This window comes from Choloepus didactylus, chromosome 16, assembly GCF_015220235.1.
Source record: "Choloepus didactylus isolate mChoDid1 chromosome 16, mChoDid1.pri, whole genome shotgun sequence".
Classification (NCBI taxonomy): domain Eukaryota; kingdom Metazoa; phylum Chordata; class Mammalia; order Pilosa; family Megalonychidae; genus Choloepus; species Choloepus didactylus.
The window spans coordinates 19,068,500-19,085,129 of record NC_051322.1 but is presented as its reverse complement, the minus strand read 5'-3'; the positions used below and the strand labels follow the sequence as shown (position 1 = coordinate 19,085,129).

At 41.3% G+C, this 16,630-nt stretch overlaps 1 protein-coding gene across 1 annotated transcript in view; it reads left to right on the top strand.

The window, feature by feature from the left end:
* CDH20 (cadherin 20) overlaps positions 1-16,630 on the top strand; it is a 233,588-nt gene that overhangs the window by 170,574 nt on the left and 46,384 nt on the right. Inside the window, exons 2-5 of the mRNA XM_037805546.1 lie at positions 2,716-3,113; positions 12,275-12,569; positions 13,058-13,177; positions 15,548-15,715. Of these exons, the coding sequence (XP_037661474.1) occupies positions 2,865-3,113; positions 12,275-12,569; positions 13,058-13,177; positions 15,548-15,715 (832 nt within the window). The 5' untranslated portion in view covers positions 2,716-2,864. The remainder of the gene's footprint in view (positions 1-2,715; positions 3,114-12,274; positions 12,570-13,057; positions 13,178-15,547; positions 15,716-16,630) is intronic.

Here is a 16,630-nt window from a genome sequence, read left to right as displayed (position 1 = left end):
GGAATGCAAGAAAGCATCTTTCTCTATTGCTGAAGAGTTTTCTAATAGCTAAGGCTTTCTTTAAGCTTCCTCAGATAGAAAAACAATGGTTATTACAGAATTAGGCTGAGCCAGAATCTACCAACGAATATTGCTTAGCACAATTGTAGAGAGCTGTGAAATAATATATAACATTAAGGCCCTTCAGAATTTTGGTTCAAAAAAGTACCCATAAAATATATTTTTCAGGCTTAGCTCCAACAATTTTACAAGTACACATTACCCAGGTAATTTCTCCTTATGTGACCATTCAAATGTCAGTGGTACCTTGGTCATTTACCAAGCACTTTCACCTACATTATCCCATTGGATCCTCACAATCATCCTGTGAGGTAGGAAGAACTAGTGTCCTTGCTTAACCAGTGAGAAAACTACAGTTCATAGAAGTGAACAAGTCAGAGGTAATGAAAATAGGACCAGAACCCAAACTGTCTGACTTTGTCCAATGCTCTTTAGGAAAAATTACAGATGGATTTAAGTCTTACAATATATGGACTGTTCCCCTTATGGTTTACCCGAGTATTCTGGCAATAGCTTTTTTTGGTAATGCCCTTTAGTCCACCTTCAAGGTCCCAAAAAAGCATAGTTATTTCTCACAAATCTTTTTCATCAAGTCCTGGAACGTACCTTCTTCCAGAATGTCTCCTCTTAGGGATCAGAGAAACATGACCTGGGTTTCTGTCCACCCGTCCAAAGAAAGAAGGAACTGCTAATCCTTGGTAATCCTATGTTTCCCTTTCCTGGCTGCTAAAATAAATACCATGCAATGAGCTGGCTTAACAACAAGAAGTTATTGGCTCTCAGTTTCAGAGGCTAGAAGGCTTGCTTCCTCCAGAGGTTAGTATCTCCTGGCTAGCTGGCATTCTTTAGCATTCCCTGGCTTTTCTGTCACACAGTAATGCACACGGCATGTCTTCTTTCTCTTCTGAATTTCATTGACTTCCAGCATCTGGTTGCTCCTCACTGCTTTTCTCTCTCTGGCCTTCTCTATAAGGCCTCCAGTAATAGGATTAAGGCCCAACCTGACTCAGTTGTCCACACTTTGACTAAAAATAATATCTCCAAAAGGGCCTGTTTACAATGGGTTCACACACAAAGGAATGGCTTAAGATTAAGAACATGTTTTTCTTAACTTGAAGCTATCAAGTTATTTAACATGGAAAGAATTGACAAGTACTGCCTTGCTTGTATTAAGGATTAAGATGAGACTGGAGCAGGGTACACTGCTCCAAGTCTCCAAACCCAACTTCCAGCAGCACCACTGTTCTTTATTAACAATCAGGCCACCTTAAATAAGGTACACCTTGCTTGCTTTACTTAACAATCTGCCTTTCGCGCTAGAACCCTTAAGAGGCACAGTCTCCCATCCTGTTATGAAAACTCTGTACTCTTCTCCAGCATTTTCCTCCTTATCAGTTCTCATTTAAGTGACTTCTTATACAGAAATGAAATGGCACATTATATGAAATGACTATAAACTATCTTGAATTCTTTTGTTCCTTTCAGTAATGAGTATTTGAGGTGAAGCTAAAACCAGTTTTGATGCTTTTAAGTGGAAGGTAGTTATTGAGTTAGAATCAATGCATTCATTTTAAATCACTTGTAGAAATGGAGTACTATTTAATTACATGGGTCTGAAAGCCCCAAATACACACATTGTTCTGAGAGGATATGATGGCAGTTCTCTAATTTAATGGTGAAACGAAAAGCACACAGAAGATGTTTTGGTTGTTTGAGCAGCTTGACTGCTGTGTCACCTTATTCAAGCCAACCAAGTAAGAGGAAATAAAGGTTGATGCAGTCATAGTCCAGGAGTGAGGTGCCCAGGTAATCTGACTTCATAGTAACAAAAGAAGTTTGACTAATGAAAAGCTGTCCTCGGGGTAGAATTCAACCTCCCTTTGCCTGGATGAGTCTCCTGGATCCAGAAAGAAAATTTGTTGGTGAGGCTCTTTTAGCTTGTTCCTGGTGGCATGTGACTAATAGCACTTTAAAGTCTATTGTGAATGATATAATGATTAACTGACCACTCAAATCCTAGAAAGGTCACATTAGCAGCCCCTATCAGCACTTCAGAGGGAAAGCAGTAGAGTGTGAAACTTGAATTCCACCATGGGCTCAGAGAATAATTAAAGTCAGAAGTGATCAATGACTGCTTATAAATGAAGCCCAAGATTCCCAGGATTATCAATAACAGAGGTAGGCACGAGGTAATTGTAGGTGGAAAAAATAGTTTGCTTTTGTTTTTGTTTTTATGAGCCAAGAAAAACAGTTGGTCTAATGAAAATATTAGTTATTGGCTATAAATTGTGGATACAAATATTTTTTACAGTTTAGGAGGCTGTCTGGTCATAAATATTTCAAAGAGCACACTATTAATTCAAGTCAATCAATAATACAGCATAAGCTTGCAGCAAAGTTAGAATGCAAAGAAATTCATTCACTAGTTATATTCCTGCTGAAATCCATATTCAAAAGTTTGGGATTGATTACAGCAAAATAAGTTGTCTTCTTTTTATCAAAATATTTTTTATTATCTAAATATTTCTAACATGTTATGACTCCTTATTTCATTGAGTAGAAAACTGAATATTTACTGACATTTCTTGAAAACTTGCTACAAGCCCACAGGAAAGAATTTGACATCATCACACTATGTTTTCCTTAACCTGACAGGAAGTCAACTTCAAGCAGATTGATGTGAATCGGAATTGCATTTGGGAAGCTTAAGTGTCCAATAAACTGCATTATTTTTTTTCTCATTTGGAAAATCTCAAGTACCAGTGGCTTATCAGCCTGTATTTTACTTTCTGAAAACCTGGCCCATGTGGACTTCGGGTAGAATGAGCAATGCAAAGAGCTGGCTTGGACTCGGCATGTCCTTGTACTTCTGGGGACTGATGGACCTTACGACCACCACCGTTCTCCCGGGCACACCTACGCCACAAAGCGAGTTAGAAACGTACCTGTCAGACAAGCCACAGTCACACCAGCGAACCAAGAGAAGCTGGGTTTGGAACCAGTTCTTTGTTTTGGAAGAGTACACTGGAACTGATCCTTTGTATGTTGGCAAGGTAAGAACTACCAAATATAAAGATAAATTATCGGGGTATCAGATATTTATGAAAGCCCACTTAGCCTGTGTCTGAAGCCTGATAAAATGTTTAACTAGTGGCATGTTGCTTGACAGCTAGGTGAAATATAATTTCTTCTTTGTCAGATGCCAGTCAGAAAGGAAACATTGCTCTCCTTTGATGCCTGTGTTCTGAGTGGGAAACAATTAGCATTGGGTTTTGCAGAAGAAGCCTTAACCCTGCAAAAGCCACTCAGTCCCCACCGAGGCAGCCACAGCATCTGGCAATGGCAGGATAGGGAAGAAAGAAACTGGGAAATGTAACGAGGGAAGAGAATTTGTATTCGCTTTTTTGTTTTTCTTTGTTTGTTTTTCCAAAGCATTTTCACAGGTATTGCCTGAGGTCCAAATTTAATGGCAAAAAATAATAATAATAATATTCTTCCTTTCAGAAGATCCTACCATGTGCTTTAGGATAGTGAGAGACAATCAGTGAATATATTTATAAACTTTGCACTAGAATTCCTTTGATTTATCTATAATCATTTCATTTTTAATCCCAGGCCTTCTCCTGTGTTTACTTTATTTGGATGTTAATCAGAGACCATTTTGTGAAAGCAACCAAGAGAGAAAATGGGAAACAGGAACTAATTAGAAAATAAATAATTCACTGAAATGATAACTTAAACACTTGTTTGGTTTAGATGCTAAGAGCATGGGCTTCAGAGTCAAACACCCGTGGGTTCAAAATCCAGCTGTGCCAATGATTCAAAAGTGACTTTGGACAAGTCACAAATTCCCTTGAGCCTCCAATTCCACCACTGTCAAATGGAGATAAAAATACTACAGCTTCTCAAGAGTTGACTGCACAAGCCAATTTCCCCAGCTCACACTCACCGATTAACTCAGTTACCTGACTTCTGTCCATATCACGGCACTAAAGCTGTGCTTCCAGTGCTCCTAAGAACCTGCCTGCTACCAAGTCCAGTGGTTTCACTTTATGAAACCCCTCCAAGAGCCTGGGACACTGACTTGCCCTCCTCTCTGAGCTTCATGACCTCCATGATCCCCTTGTTCTCCTCCTTCCTTCTCAGCCTCGTTTGCTGGTTCTCTCCCACCACTCAACCCCAGTTGTGCAGTCTCTAAGCTCTGCCCTGGGCCTGTTCTCTAACCACTCATTGCCTGGGTGGACTCACTACCCCTGTGCTGGCCGACACCATCTCTCTGCCAGTGAATCCAAAACCACCATCTCAGGTGCAGACCACTCGACTGAGCTTCTGATTCATAAATCCAACTGCCCATGTGATACCTCAGCATTAACAGTACATAGGTATCCCAAAAGTAGCATGTCTAGTAACAAAGTCTTGCTTTTTCTCCCAAACCTAGTCTCCCCCAAGTCTTTCCCATCCACCCAGTCATAAAACCAGAAAACCTATTGGTCAGTCTTCCTTTCGCTTGCCTCTACTCCCACCCCCATTCTCTCCATGGGCAAAGACTGTTAGTTTTATGCCAAACAAGTCCCTAATCTTTCATGTCCCACATCTTCCCTTCCACCATTCTCTCTTAAATACTTAGCCTCCCAACTGGTCTCCTCACTTCCACCCTCACTTCTTTCTAATCTGTTCTCCACAAATGATCTTTTCAACATAGACGGTGCTTAAAAAAAAAGAAAAAGATATTTAATGAATGAATAAACACATGAATATCTCATGATGTAGTAAGGATTAAATAAATAAGGATTAATAAATACATGTAAAGCATTTAGCACAGCACCTGGTCCAGAGTTAAGTTCCTAATATAGTTACCCAATAGCAGTAGTGGTGGTGGGACATGGGGTGGGATATTGGTATAGACAGTTTAATACGGGAATTTAGCAGCTCAGAAATGCATACCTAATACAGCTCCAAATCCCTGGCCTCAAAATCTGTGAGTCTTCTTTGACTTTTCCCTTTCGTTCTCTCCTTCATTCTTCATGTACAATCAGTCAGCATGTCCTGTCAATATTTCTTTGCCAGTTTCTCTCAGATTCACCTCTTCTTCTCCGGACTCTCTGTCATTACCACAGTTCTTGCATTCTTCATGATCAGATTGACTAAGCAGGCCTCTTGTCTCCCAGTGGACTCTCTTCCCAACCCTCCCCCACCCCTCAGGACCTTTATCTCCTTGAAGCACCCTTTCCATCATGTCACTCCTCTAATGAAGAGAGCACCACAGTTTCTGAATGCTTAGCTGAGCTCCTCTCAGACAGTGCAAGGACTTGCAGCAAAGAGTCCTCCTTCCTCATCCAACCCCCTCTCACAATTTCTCAAATCAGGTCCTGGTCCAAGCCATGTTCTCCTTACTGGCCCCAACAAACATAACACACCTGTCCCTTTCTCAGACCTATGCCACCGCCCTGCCCAGGACACGCTATTGCCTCCTCTCTGTAAACCACATTCCAATTCTTCAGGTCCCTATCTTGAAAGCTACCTCCATCATGAAGATGTTTTCTACCTATTCAGAATTCCAAAGACTTCTAGCTATTTGATATTTATAAAACATTTCTTCCAACTAGACAAACATGGCAACTGCTAAAATAAGTTGAAGAAAAGAATGAATGTATTCGGTAATAGCCCAGTGTGCCTGCACAGTTCAGGGCCCTCTTCCCTCCTGCCAAGGATAGAAACTGAGACAACCCTCCTAAGCCTCTCTACGCCTCTCTGATGCTGAGTACCTGGCATAGAACTGGGCCCACAGAGTGCAGAATGACAGGCTATCTAGCATTTTATTGGGCTGCCACATTGTGACTACTACAGTGTGCCAAAGACATTCACATCAAGCAAATCATTTAAGCATTATAACACATAAGGTAAGTATAATTAACTACTTTTACATAATTAGCCTAGGGGACTCGGCTCAGAGAAGTTACATTCGTTGCCCTAAATTACACAGAAGTGAAGAGGAAACGTCAGGATTGAAAACCAATGACACTGAAGCCGTGGGCTTTCCTTTACATTGCCCTGCAAGTGGCCAGTGATTTGGGGCTTAGCATGAGAAATGTACAGGAGAACTGATGGAGTTAAGATGGGATCTGGAATCCAACCCAGCTGACTGCTTCTTGAACTCTTTATCGCCAGTGCTGGGGAGTGCTTAGCTGTGTGGCACCCTCTAGCACTCAGGATTAGTGCTCGCCATTTCCTAATTAAACCTAGCCCAGGACACAGGACACATGCATAGCTACAGTCACCTTGTCCAGCCAACATACCAGCAACTGATGTAAGATTTTACCCTGTATTGGGGTGTGCACCACCACATGAAAAAGATAATTATATATTCACTTACCCAGGCACCTGTTCCCTTTGCTTTCTTTTGAGAGAGAATTTATCCACCTTTCATTCCGTTTACCCCAGGGTATTCCATTTGTCACCTTGAGCTCCGGAAGATGTCTGTTTAGAGAGCCTGCCAGAGTATTTGCTTATTTCAGAAGAGTGCGGCAACAATTATCAGCTGTAACTGGTATGGCCTTATAAAATCCACACTGGGCTTTCCAGGGACAACGTAGCATCATGTTAAAGCTAGATTATACTGACACGTGCAAAGAGGGGGATGCAGGGAGCTTGTGCTTGTGCATGAATCTGTGGTTCCAATTCATGCTGAGGTTAACAACTACACAGGAGCTGTCTCACCACCAACTGTAAGCACTTACTGCATTCCTGGGACTATATGCAGCACTAAAAGAGGACAATGAACAAAATAGCCATTGTTTTTTCAAATCCTCAATCAAATGAGATTTTTCAACTCTGAATACACTTGCCCTCATTCACTATTTCTTTAGCATATTAAAGACTAACGAATTATTAGAATAGTGGGATGCTCACCTGTCCTATTCTGTCTAGATTTCTGGAGAAAAAGAAAATGTTTTCCCAAGATGTTACATAGCTACATGCTGCTCATTCCACTCCAGGAGCTCCTTACCTTCCTCCCCATTGCTGGTGCTCAATACCTATTAATTGAATTAAATATGGGTAAATATAAAATATTTTTATTATACTGCCAATTTGCTGAGTGACTTAGAGAAAAGCTATGAATGTCTCTTCTTTGCAATTTTCTCTACCAAATGTGTATTCTATGGCTGGTAAACCCTAATATTAAACGTGCATTACTGTGCTGATAATTAAACGAGTGTCTCTAGGCTCTGTATTCCCCTTTCCATACTCTGCTTTGTGATGCCGCGGCTGGGACTCTGCAAGCCACAATTTCTCCTCTAACTGACTCCCTGGTAGGTTCTGCCAACTGAATGTACTAGACAGAGGCTGGGAGGAGGGAGAAGGGACTTGCTCTTTGAGCTTGCCAGCAGTTGGTTCTAGTTTCTGTGGATTTCCCACACTCCCAGAAGCAGTCTCACCACAGCACCTCAGAAACACCAGCACCAACTGGCCAGCACCCCCGTCAGAGGTCTGAGTCCCAGTTCTGTGGGAAATGGGGGGCAGGGACACCTCCTCTAAGCTCTTGAAGCACCAGCCCAGGAGGGTAGCACTCCCTCCTCAGAAGTCTCAGAACAAGCCTGGAAGGGCCCCTCTCCCAAAAGTTTAGATTCCAACTGCCCCCACCTCTGCCCTCTGTCCCCACAGCCCAAGGGGCAGTGGCTGGAGTCTCCTGGAGTTCCTAACTCTCTGCTACCCTAGTGCTCCCCTTTTGCCTTTTCAGCCCTCCATATTAAATTCTCTGTTAAAATGATTGGTGTAGGTTTTGTTCCCTGACTAGACCTTGAACTGACACAACTTTGCTCCTCAGAAATCAGTTCTGTTTGCTTCTCTGTGGTTATTCTCTTCTCCTACTATGGGGATAAGCCTGGGGAATGTGGAGAATCCACCAATATTTGGAGGCACCTTGCTAGAATTCTACAGTCAGCCCAAGGTTCTCTGGCCAGCAATGCAACGAGGAACTTCAGTGACAGCCACAGATCTGATCCAGGAGGAAGCACTTTAAGAGGAAAGAGGCCCAGCCTTCCTCAAGTCTGACTATATTCAAGCTTCCCTCTTTTTACTTCTCCAATAATGCTCTCTCTCCCCTACTCACCAACTCCCCCACGACCTCTGCTGACCTTTCTAGGACAGACATGTCCTTCTCAAATTTCATTAAGAAAAAAACCATCTATGTATGGTTAGCAATAACAGATGGTCACCGCCAGAATACATCCAAAAATCTAGCATGAAAAGAGGGGGAATAAAATTACAGGATTCAAAAAAATCAAGATTAAATTTTAGCTAAGACTCCCATTATCTTAAATATACATTAAGTTTATAAGTAACTGAAGCCTTCGGTCTTCTCTAAAGCAATCAATCATTTTCGTTCTGGAGAGCTGATCATTGCTACATTGCTGGTGGTACTGTCCCTAAGGCAAGCAGAGGTTCCATCCAAGCAGAGCCGATGGAAAATTGTTATTTGGGGACCCGGCAATACTCATTGACCTAAATTCCATATTTGGTGGACTCAAAAAACACAGAAAAAGCTGAGAGTGGGTGCCTCATGATGGGACCCACTGCCAAAGATGACCAAAGCCCAGCTCAGGAGGGTTTTTCAGCCACCTCTCAGAGGGTGCTGCATGACCAGGGGGTGCATTGGCCCATTGCCTACAGTTTTGTGAATCTAGGATTATAGACCAGGGGCCTTCTTTCTCTTGCCTCTACCTATACTAAATCTGTACCACTTCTCAGGAATTTTAGTCATTACCAAGCCTTCTATTCTGCAATGAGAGAAAAGAGTTCAACTGCCCTGAGTGACTTCAATTCACATCTTTCTGGAGAATAGACTTTCATGGCGAGAGGGAAAGTAGAAGGAGGAGGTAGAAGGGAGGGAAATCTATAAAATGGAAAATAAGCAAATAAAGGAGAGTGGAGACACGGAAGAGAAAAGCACATGTAGGAGATTGAAAGTGATGGCCACTAACTCCTCCTGCATCCTCAGGGGTAGAATAAAGGACACAGAGAGAATGCACAGAATCGGGGATCACTGACGTGGCATTGATTCCATGGCAAATCCATCTCTGGAACACAGCAGGGATATAAGGCTGCTGGGTCCACTGTCCATCTCCTCCAAGGCTAGACCTTGTGAGCAGCTTGTGCCAAGCAAGACAGACTTCAGAGCCATTACTCAGGGATGGGTGGATGACATAGAGGGCAGTCCCTCTAGCCAGAGCCCCTGCCACTCTGCAAGATGAAGTGGGGGAGGAAGGAGGAAGACTACCACAAGGAAACAAAAGTGCCAAGTGCAGAGGACCTGAACCTGGGTCCGATCTGCCGAGAGAGTGAGTACCAGGCCCAGGCTGCCCCCCATGGCAACATGACCCAGGGTCACATCACACTTCCAGCAATTTGGCAAACGATTCCTCCTCCCCTGGGAAGAGGCATGGGGAGAAAAACAGAGGAGTGGAGGGAAAGCCCACCGGCGCTAAGAAAACAAGAGTAGAGTGAATAAGGGTTCTGCCTTTACTGGCCACTGCACTTTCACTCCTGCTCTCTGAATTCATCTTTCTCTCTCTCTGATTCATCTCTGTCTCTTTCTTGCAAACACGTGCACACTCAGAAGCTACCCCAAAGGTAATATGAATTCACAAAAAGCTTTAGCCTTCACCTTATACTATTCCATCAATAAAATTTTATTGTGCACTTACTACATGTGAGGACACACTAAGATGAATGTCTCATGGCTCCTGCCTTCAAGGAACTCACAGTTCACAGAGGTCCTCAAAGTCTCCTCTCAAGCAAACAAAAACAAAGAAATGAAGAGAACAGATCTGAAATTCAAGCCCAGCAGACTCTATTTGACATCAGCCAGCCAGATGGAACCTTAGGAATCAGGATGTCCTCTTGGGCAGCAATGATTTACTCTTCTCTTACTTACTTACCACTTTCCACAAGCAGGGCACTCAAACCCTGTGAGGACCACAGTGTGCTCAGTTGTTTTAAGGTTCATGGGACAGAACTTATTAGATGATATACAGAACACCTCAGAACAGTCCTGTGTGCTTTCTTTATGTTAGCTTCCATTCTTTTTTTTTCCCTAAATGATATACCATTCCCCAAGCTAACCTATTTCATTCTAAGTGAAAGTCCTATGCCACATGCCTTAAAACTACATAGATAGACAGACAGACAGATATTTAGACCAACAGACAGATACACACATACATATACACAAGTATATTTTTTCAATTAAAAAAAAATCCTTGAGACCTGAGATCCTTGCCTGCCTCCTTCCCATTCCACTCTTTTGCCAGGGCACACAGTTCCAAATGGAATGGATCTGCCTTCCTTTGTGGCTAAGTTCAAATGAAATGGCTTTTTATTCTGCACAATAAGAGATGGGTACCTCTACTTTTTTAACCACATAAATAGGAGATTCGGATTGTGAGAAAACAATAATACTATATAAGGAATGAGGAAATGTGAGAACTTCATATTCTAAATAGAATTCTTGAAGTAGAAACAAATCCTAAGCTATTTTTTGGTCCATTTTATTCTCTTATGTTCCTTCTCTAGAAAAGACATAGCTGAATTCCTTGAGGCAGCAAAATTGGTGCAGGCATGATTTGGCCATGAGTGAATCTGAGATCAGCTCAAAGTCAGCCACAATCCCCAAACCCATCCTTGTCTGGGGATATTGTGAATATATTTTCAGGTGTCTCCCTGGCATCTGTGCATTTAATCCTCATAGTAACACTGGACCAGCAGTGCTCCAGGCAACCTTTTGCAGCTTTTGCCTTTGGACTATATGTAACAGAAAAGCAAACAGGTTGTTTTTGCCTTCTCTGCTGCATGCTAGCAGAAGTTTGAAGGGAGCAAAGAACTGGCTTTAATAGACTCTTCTCTGTGCACATATGTCATCATCATAATCGGCCCCGTTTATAAAGTTCCTATTACGGGAAAGGCACTGTGCTAGGTGCTTTACGTACAGTCCATAATGATCACAACAACCCATCAAAGTAAGTATCAGTATTTTTCTCCACATTTATAATATGAGGAAATTAAGGATTATAAACATGAAATAATTTGCTAAGGGCACTCAACCTGTAACTGACATAGTACAGGGGTAGGACATATGTGGCCACTGGCCTAGGCCTAACACTGGTTGTCTGTTTTATAAGCTAATCCCATGAAATTGGTCACTGAGCAATGACAAGTGCCAACAACCCAGGTAACCACAAAGTTAGTGGCAGCTGAGTAAATTTTGCCAAGTTTTTGTTATCCCCTTTAGAGAGAGACTGTTACCTACAGGATAGCACAAAATTTCATGTTTCTTGCCATCCATACACAATAATGTCTACAATTAGGGATTCAGAAATGTATATCTAGGCCTAGCATAAAAATAATGCCTCTGGACTCTTTTCAAGGCTCATTACAAAATTTTCTAGGGGGGAAATAGTCAGATGGAGCATATAAAAGTCTGATCCTAACTCAACCATCCGCACTTAGCCCAGGAACTGGTTCCACGAAAAGGAGAGGAATACTAACCAGTAGTTAAATTCCATTTTGACACCTGAAATGTAAACAAGCAGAGTCCTACTGAATCCTACTATGGAACTGGATCACAGAATCAGAGATCCAAGAGCACCTGGAGGTAATTCAGTATTTCCGGGACAGCAAGCTTACCTATTTATGAACTGCTTCATTAGCTTTCCAGCCAACTTGAATCTTCAAAAAGTATCTGAAACTCCAAAACTTCAATTATAGCAAATATTTTGAATTTTAAAATATGTAGCCTTCTCCATTTTTTTTTCTTAAATGTTATATGGTAACTATAGTTACTGGTCAGTAGAAATGCTCAAGAGAAAAGGCTGGTTCCTCCTCCCTAAACTTGCTCCTATTCTGACGCTGGGAACCTACACTTTCCAGGACTCCTGTTTTTCATACTTCTGAGGAAGAGGAACTTAAAAAAAAATAGTAAGTTCACCATACTGAATGTGATGTAGATAAGCTTTACTACTTACTTGCCAACCTATATTTGCTCTTTTATATAATTATGCCCATTGTATATTAGTTCTATATAGACTTTTTAAACATTTGTGTAAAAAAAAACTTCCTGTTTAAAAGGAAGTCACAAGTTTAAACCAAAATGAAAATCAACCTATTTCCTACATATGTTCATATTCATAAATAAGATTTGGGTACTTTTTTTCCCCAGCTTCATTCAGATATGGACAGGGGAGATGGATCCATCAAATACATTCTCTCTGGAGAAGGTGCAGGCATGATGTTCACCATCGATGACACCACTGGAGACATCCATGCCATTCAGAGGCTTGACCGAGAGGAGAGGGCCCAGTATACTTTAAGGGCTCAGGCCCTGGACAGGCGGACAGGCAGGCCCATGGAGCCAGAGTCAGAGTTCATCATCAAAATCCAAGACATCAACGATAATGAGCCCAAGTTCCTGGATGGACCATATGTTGCCACTGTTCCAGAAATGTCACCAGTGGGTAAGGTGGTGATAAACTGATTTTCACAAATAGCAATCACTCTACAGAAGATCCATGAATATGTGTACAGAGGAAAGAATGTGCAGAACAGCTTGCAAATTATAAAACTGAACCAAACATGGTATTATTCAGCTCTGATTCTTAAAACAAAATGGTACATGATTGACAGATATTAGACAGACAGATAGATAGAGATCAATAGATCATGTTTGATTCATGAGGGAGAAGCATTTTGGGTTATCAAAAGAGTAATGAAAAAAGCCCAAAGACTGTGTTCTCCTTACCGTTTATTAATAACTTAAGACAAAAATAAACTCTCAGCCCTACTAACTAGATAACAAGATAGGAGTTATGGAAACTTAACTTAGAGAACTCTCCCCTTGAAGCCTTGCATAACACTTGCAAATGCTTTAAAATCGACCATTTAGGATTGCATCCAGCCTTTAGCAATTCAACTACAACAGGTTTCCCCCCTCTTTCCTCCTCAGGTACCTCTGTAATCCAGGTGACAGCCACAGACGCTGATGACCCCACCTACGGCAACAGTGCCCGGGTAGTGTACAGCATTCTCCAGGGCCAGCCATATTTTTCTGTGGACTCCAAAACAGGTATCTGATCCAAGAGTCAAAGGTGTTTCTTTATTCCCTAAAAATCTGTATCTGCTATTTATGAGAGGCCCAACTCTCTTTTCCAAGGACTTTCCAGGGAGTGAATTACAGAGATTCTCATAAACTTTAGGATTAAGAGAGCACACAAGCACTGCCCTGGTGGGTAAAAGCAGTGCTATCCATAGCCAGTGTAAAGTGTCCGACAGGGGAAGCCAAGAGGCCCGCTTGCACAAAGTATCTTCTCACTAACCCTCTAAAAATCCTATGATTGTATTTATTCCCTGGGAATAAGGTATTTTATAACTCCAAGATGAACTGAGAGCATTAACAGATTAACTGGGCTCACTATAGAACTAGAATCATTGACTTTGAAATTGGAATGAGCCTTAGGGGAATCATCCTATCTATCCCCATCCATTTAATGGATAAGTAAGCTGAGACCTAACGAAATTCATCTTGTTGTGGATATGTCCCCTAACATATGATCTGGCATTCTTTCCATGGAACCACCCTGTTCTAAGCAGACCAAGTCCAGAAAGAATGGTTTCTGGTGCAGACGGGTTTTGATGAGGGAGATAAGAGCATGGAGCATGGGACAGTCTCTCCAAAAGGCAGATCCTGAGGGAGATGCTTCACCTGGAAGGAGAGTAGAGAGAACAGGATGGATGTTCCTGGGTACAGAGCAATGGCATGGGGAAAGACAAACCAACAGAAGTTTTCTTTCAGTTTTATCCAGGAGCTATGATTACAGAATTCATATTTTTATCCATAAAAGATGCTCTACATTTAATATTTTGAGTTGGACAGAGTATTTATATCATTATTACCTTGCATTTGTGCCAGGCTTCTCCCTTATAAAATACTTTCATGAGCATTACCATAGTTGCACCTCACAATAATCTTGTGAACTTGTGAAATATATAAAAGTCTTATTACTTCTATTTGTATATGGGAAAACTAAGGGCTAAGAATAATTAATAAGGAACATATAAGCAAATAAACTTACAGCCATAGAGGTAAAGTTAATGGTGAACACTCAAAGTCACCTTTTACCTGAAAGAGAAAAAAATACAATTCTATATTTACCAACCTAAATAAAACTTTTTTTTCAGAAGTTCTAATGGGAACCAGGCATTCAGAAAATTATGTCATAAAAGTAGAAAGTGAAGACGTAAATTGGTAAGAGGGAAGTAAAAAGATTGCAGTTAAGGTCTTCTACAAAATAATAACTTTACCCATTCTATAAATAAGGGGAGGGAGAATGAGGGGATGCCTACAAGGAGGAAAACGCAGGTAGGAAGAGGGTAAGGTGTCCTTTCTAGCCGAACAAGAACCTTATATAATCTTGATAGCTCCCAGAGGATATCTGTATGAAAAGATAGTTATTGTGCCCAAAAAAATGCTGCCTATTTCTCTTTAGAACATTATTACTGTAACGCAATATATACGTTCTAGGAGTTAACTGGGGACAGACTGCTGTTCCCAATCTGTTCCCTTTTCATGCCAAAGATCTACTTAGCCAAGGGTCATGTTGTAAACTTGAAGAAGATAAGCCTTTAATCTTTGCCTAAAGTGTATAGAAATCAACTTTTCTAAGTTAAAGGGTTAAAAGGGGGATAAAATATTATTGCACATCGTTGGTAGGATCAAAACAACACATTTCAATGGATTTTGATTTAGAACCCTCTTAAAAGAAACCACATCATCACACTGCAATGCAGCAGCTCTTACCATCGGGGGAAGTTCACCCCTTATGAATGTTAAAAATAAACAACTCACAGAGCATCTTTCATATCATAGCTCACAAATGCAGCGAAGCACAGAGGTAAGCAGAACATAAAACAGAATGAAAATATAACAAAAGGAAAGTCAAATCAGAATTCCAATCCCTACTTACAGGTATTGGGGGAGGCAGTAAAAAGCAGATTATAAATGAGTTACCTAAAGAAGAGGCATTCACACTATAAGGGCCCTAGCAGCTGAAGCAAAAAGAGATTCTAGATACGAGGCTTTGTTTTCAGGACCCAAAGCCCCAGTTTTCTTGGGTGAAAGAGAGCAGCCTGAAATTGTCTTGGACTATGATTCCACAAGTCTTTAAAAGAACCGTTGCTGCCACCTCCCGTTCTCTTTCAGAATGCTGCAAAGGTGATCTGCCCTCTGAGCACTTGCTGGAATGACGTTTATTCACCATTTAAGAGCAGCACCTTTTTGGAAGCAGGGATATTCAGGTTAAATAAAACACAAGTGACTTGCCTCTCGACTCTAGACGTTAACTGTGCACAAAGGAGAGAAACCTAAAATCCAATCATTTAAAAACTGGGCATCTGGGCTTGATTTGTATTTCAAAAACAAAGTATTTCTATCTCACAGGTGTAATTAGGACAGCACTCATGAACATGGACAGAGAAGCCAAGGAGTACTATGAAGTGATTATCCAAGCCAAGGACATGGGAGGGCAGCTTGGAGGCTTAGCTGGGACAACAACAGTCAATATCACCCTCTCAGATGTCAATGACAACCCACCTCGCTTTCCTCAGAGTGAGTACCCAACCAATGAGAGCAAAGACCTCAGGCCAGAGGGACACACCAGCTACTAAGGTGAAAGAGAAAGGCCAGTCTGAGCTCCTCAATAAATTATTCATATATACCTTTCCTACATTTATTATACACAGTTCTCACACAACCATTTCCCTTCTGGGTCCCATCTTCCCAAGGAACTAAATCAGTGTTTCAAAAATATTTTGTCATTATTACCACCCTACAGAGCCTTTACGAACATTATTTCCTGCCATGAAATTTAAATACAAAGAAACAAGATTTTGTCAGGTAAGGTTGAACTTTAGAGAGCCATAAACCATTGTAATATCTAAGTTTTTCTCACCCACCCACCCTGAAGGCAATAATGACCCCACCAGATGCGCACTAAAACTAAACCAAAGCTGTACAGAAACGTATTAACCCATTTGACCATCTTAACCAATCACTTCCCAAGTGTGTGCTAAGCATCTGCTTTGTAAGGGCAGGAGGGATGAGGGACACAAAGATGCTTGAAACCCAGTCCCTGCCCTTTGAGGGGTAAAGTCCAATTGGGGAGTATACATTCTATAAACATAAAAAGTTAACAGCAAGCAGCATGTGGCTACCACTTGGACAGTGCAGAAAGACGCCTCCACAAGAAACTTAGATGACTGAAAGTCTCAGAAGGATGAGACTTCAAAGGATTGACAATTATAAAGGATATAAACAGGCAGGAAAAAAAACATTCCTGGAAGGGAAGACATTCTTTCATTCAAAACTATTTGCTCCAGGCACGATTCTAGGTATGGAACGTATAAGCGGTATATAAAACAAACAAAATCCCTATTCTTGAGAGCTCATTCTAGTAGAAACATGCATGGAAGAAAAAAAATATTTCTATAAAGGACAGAGTGTATAAAGCACGTTGTGGTAATA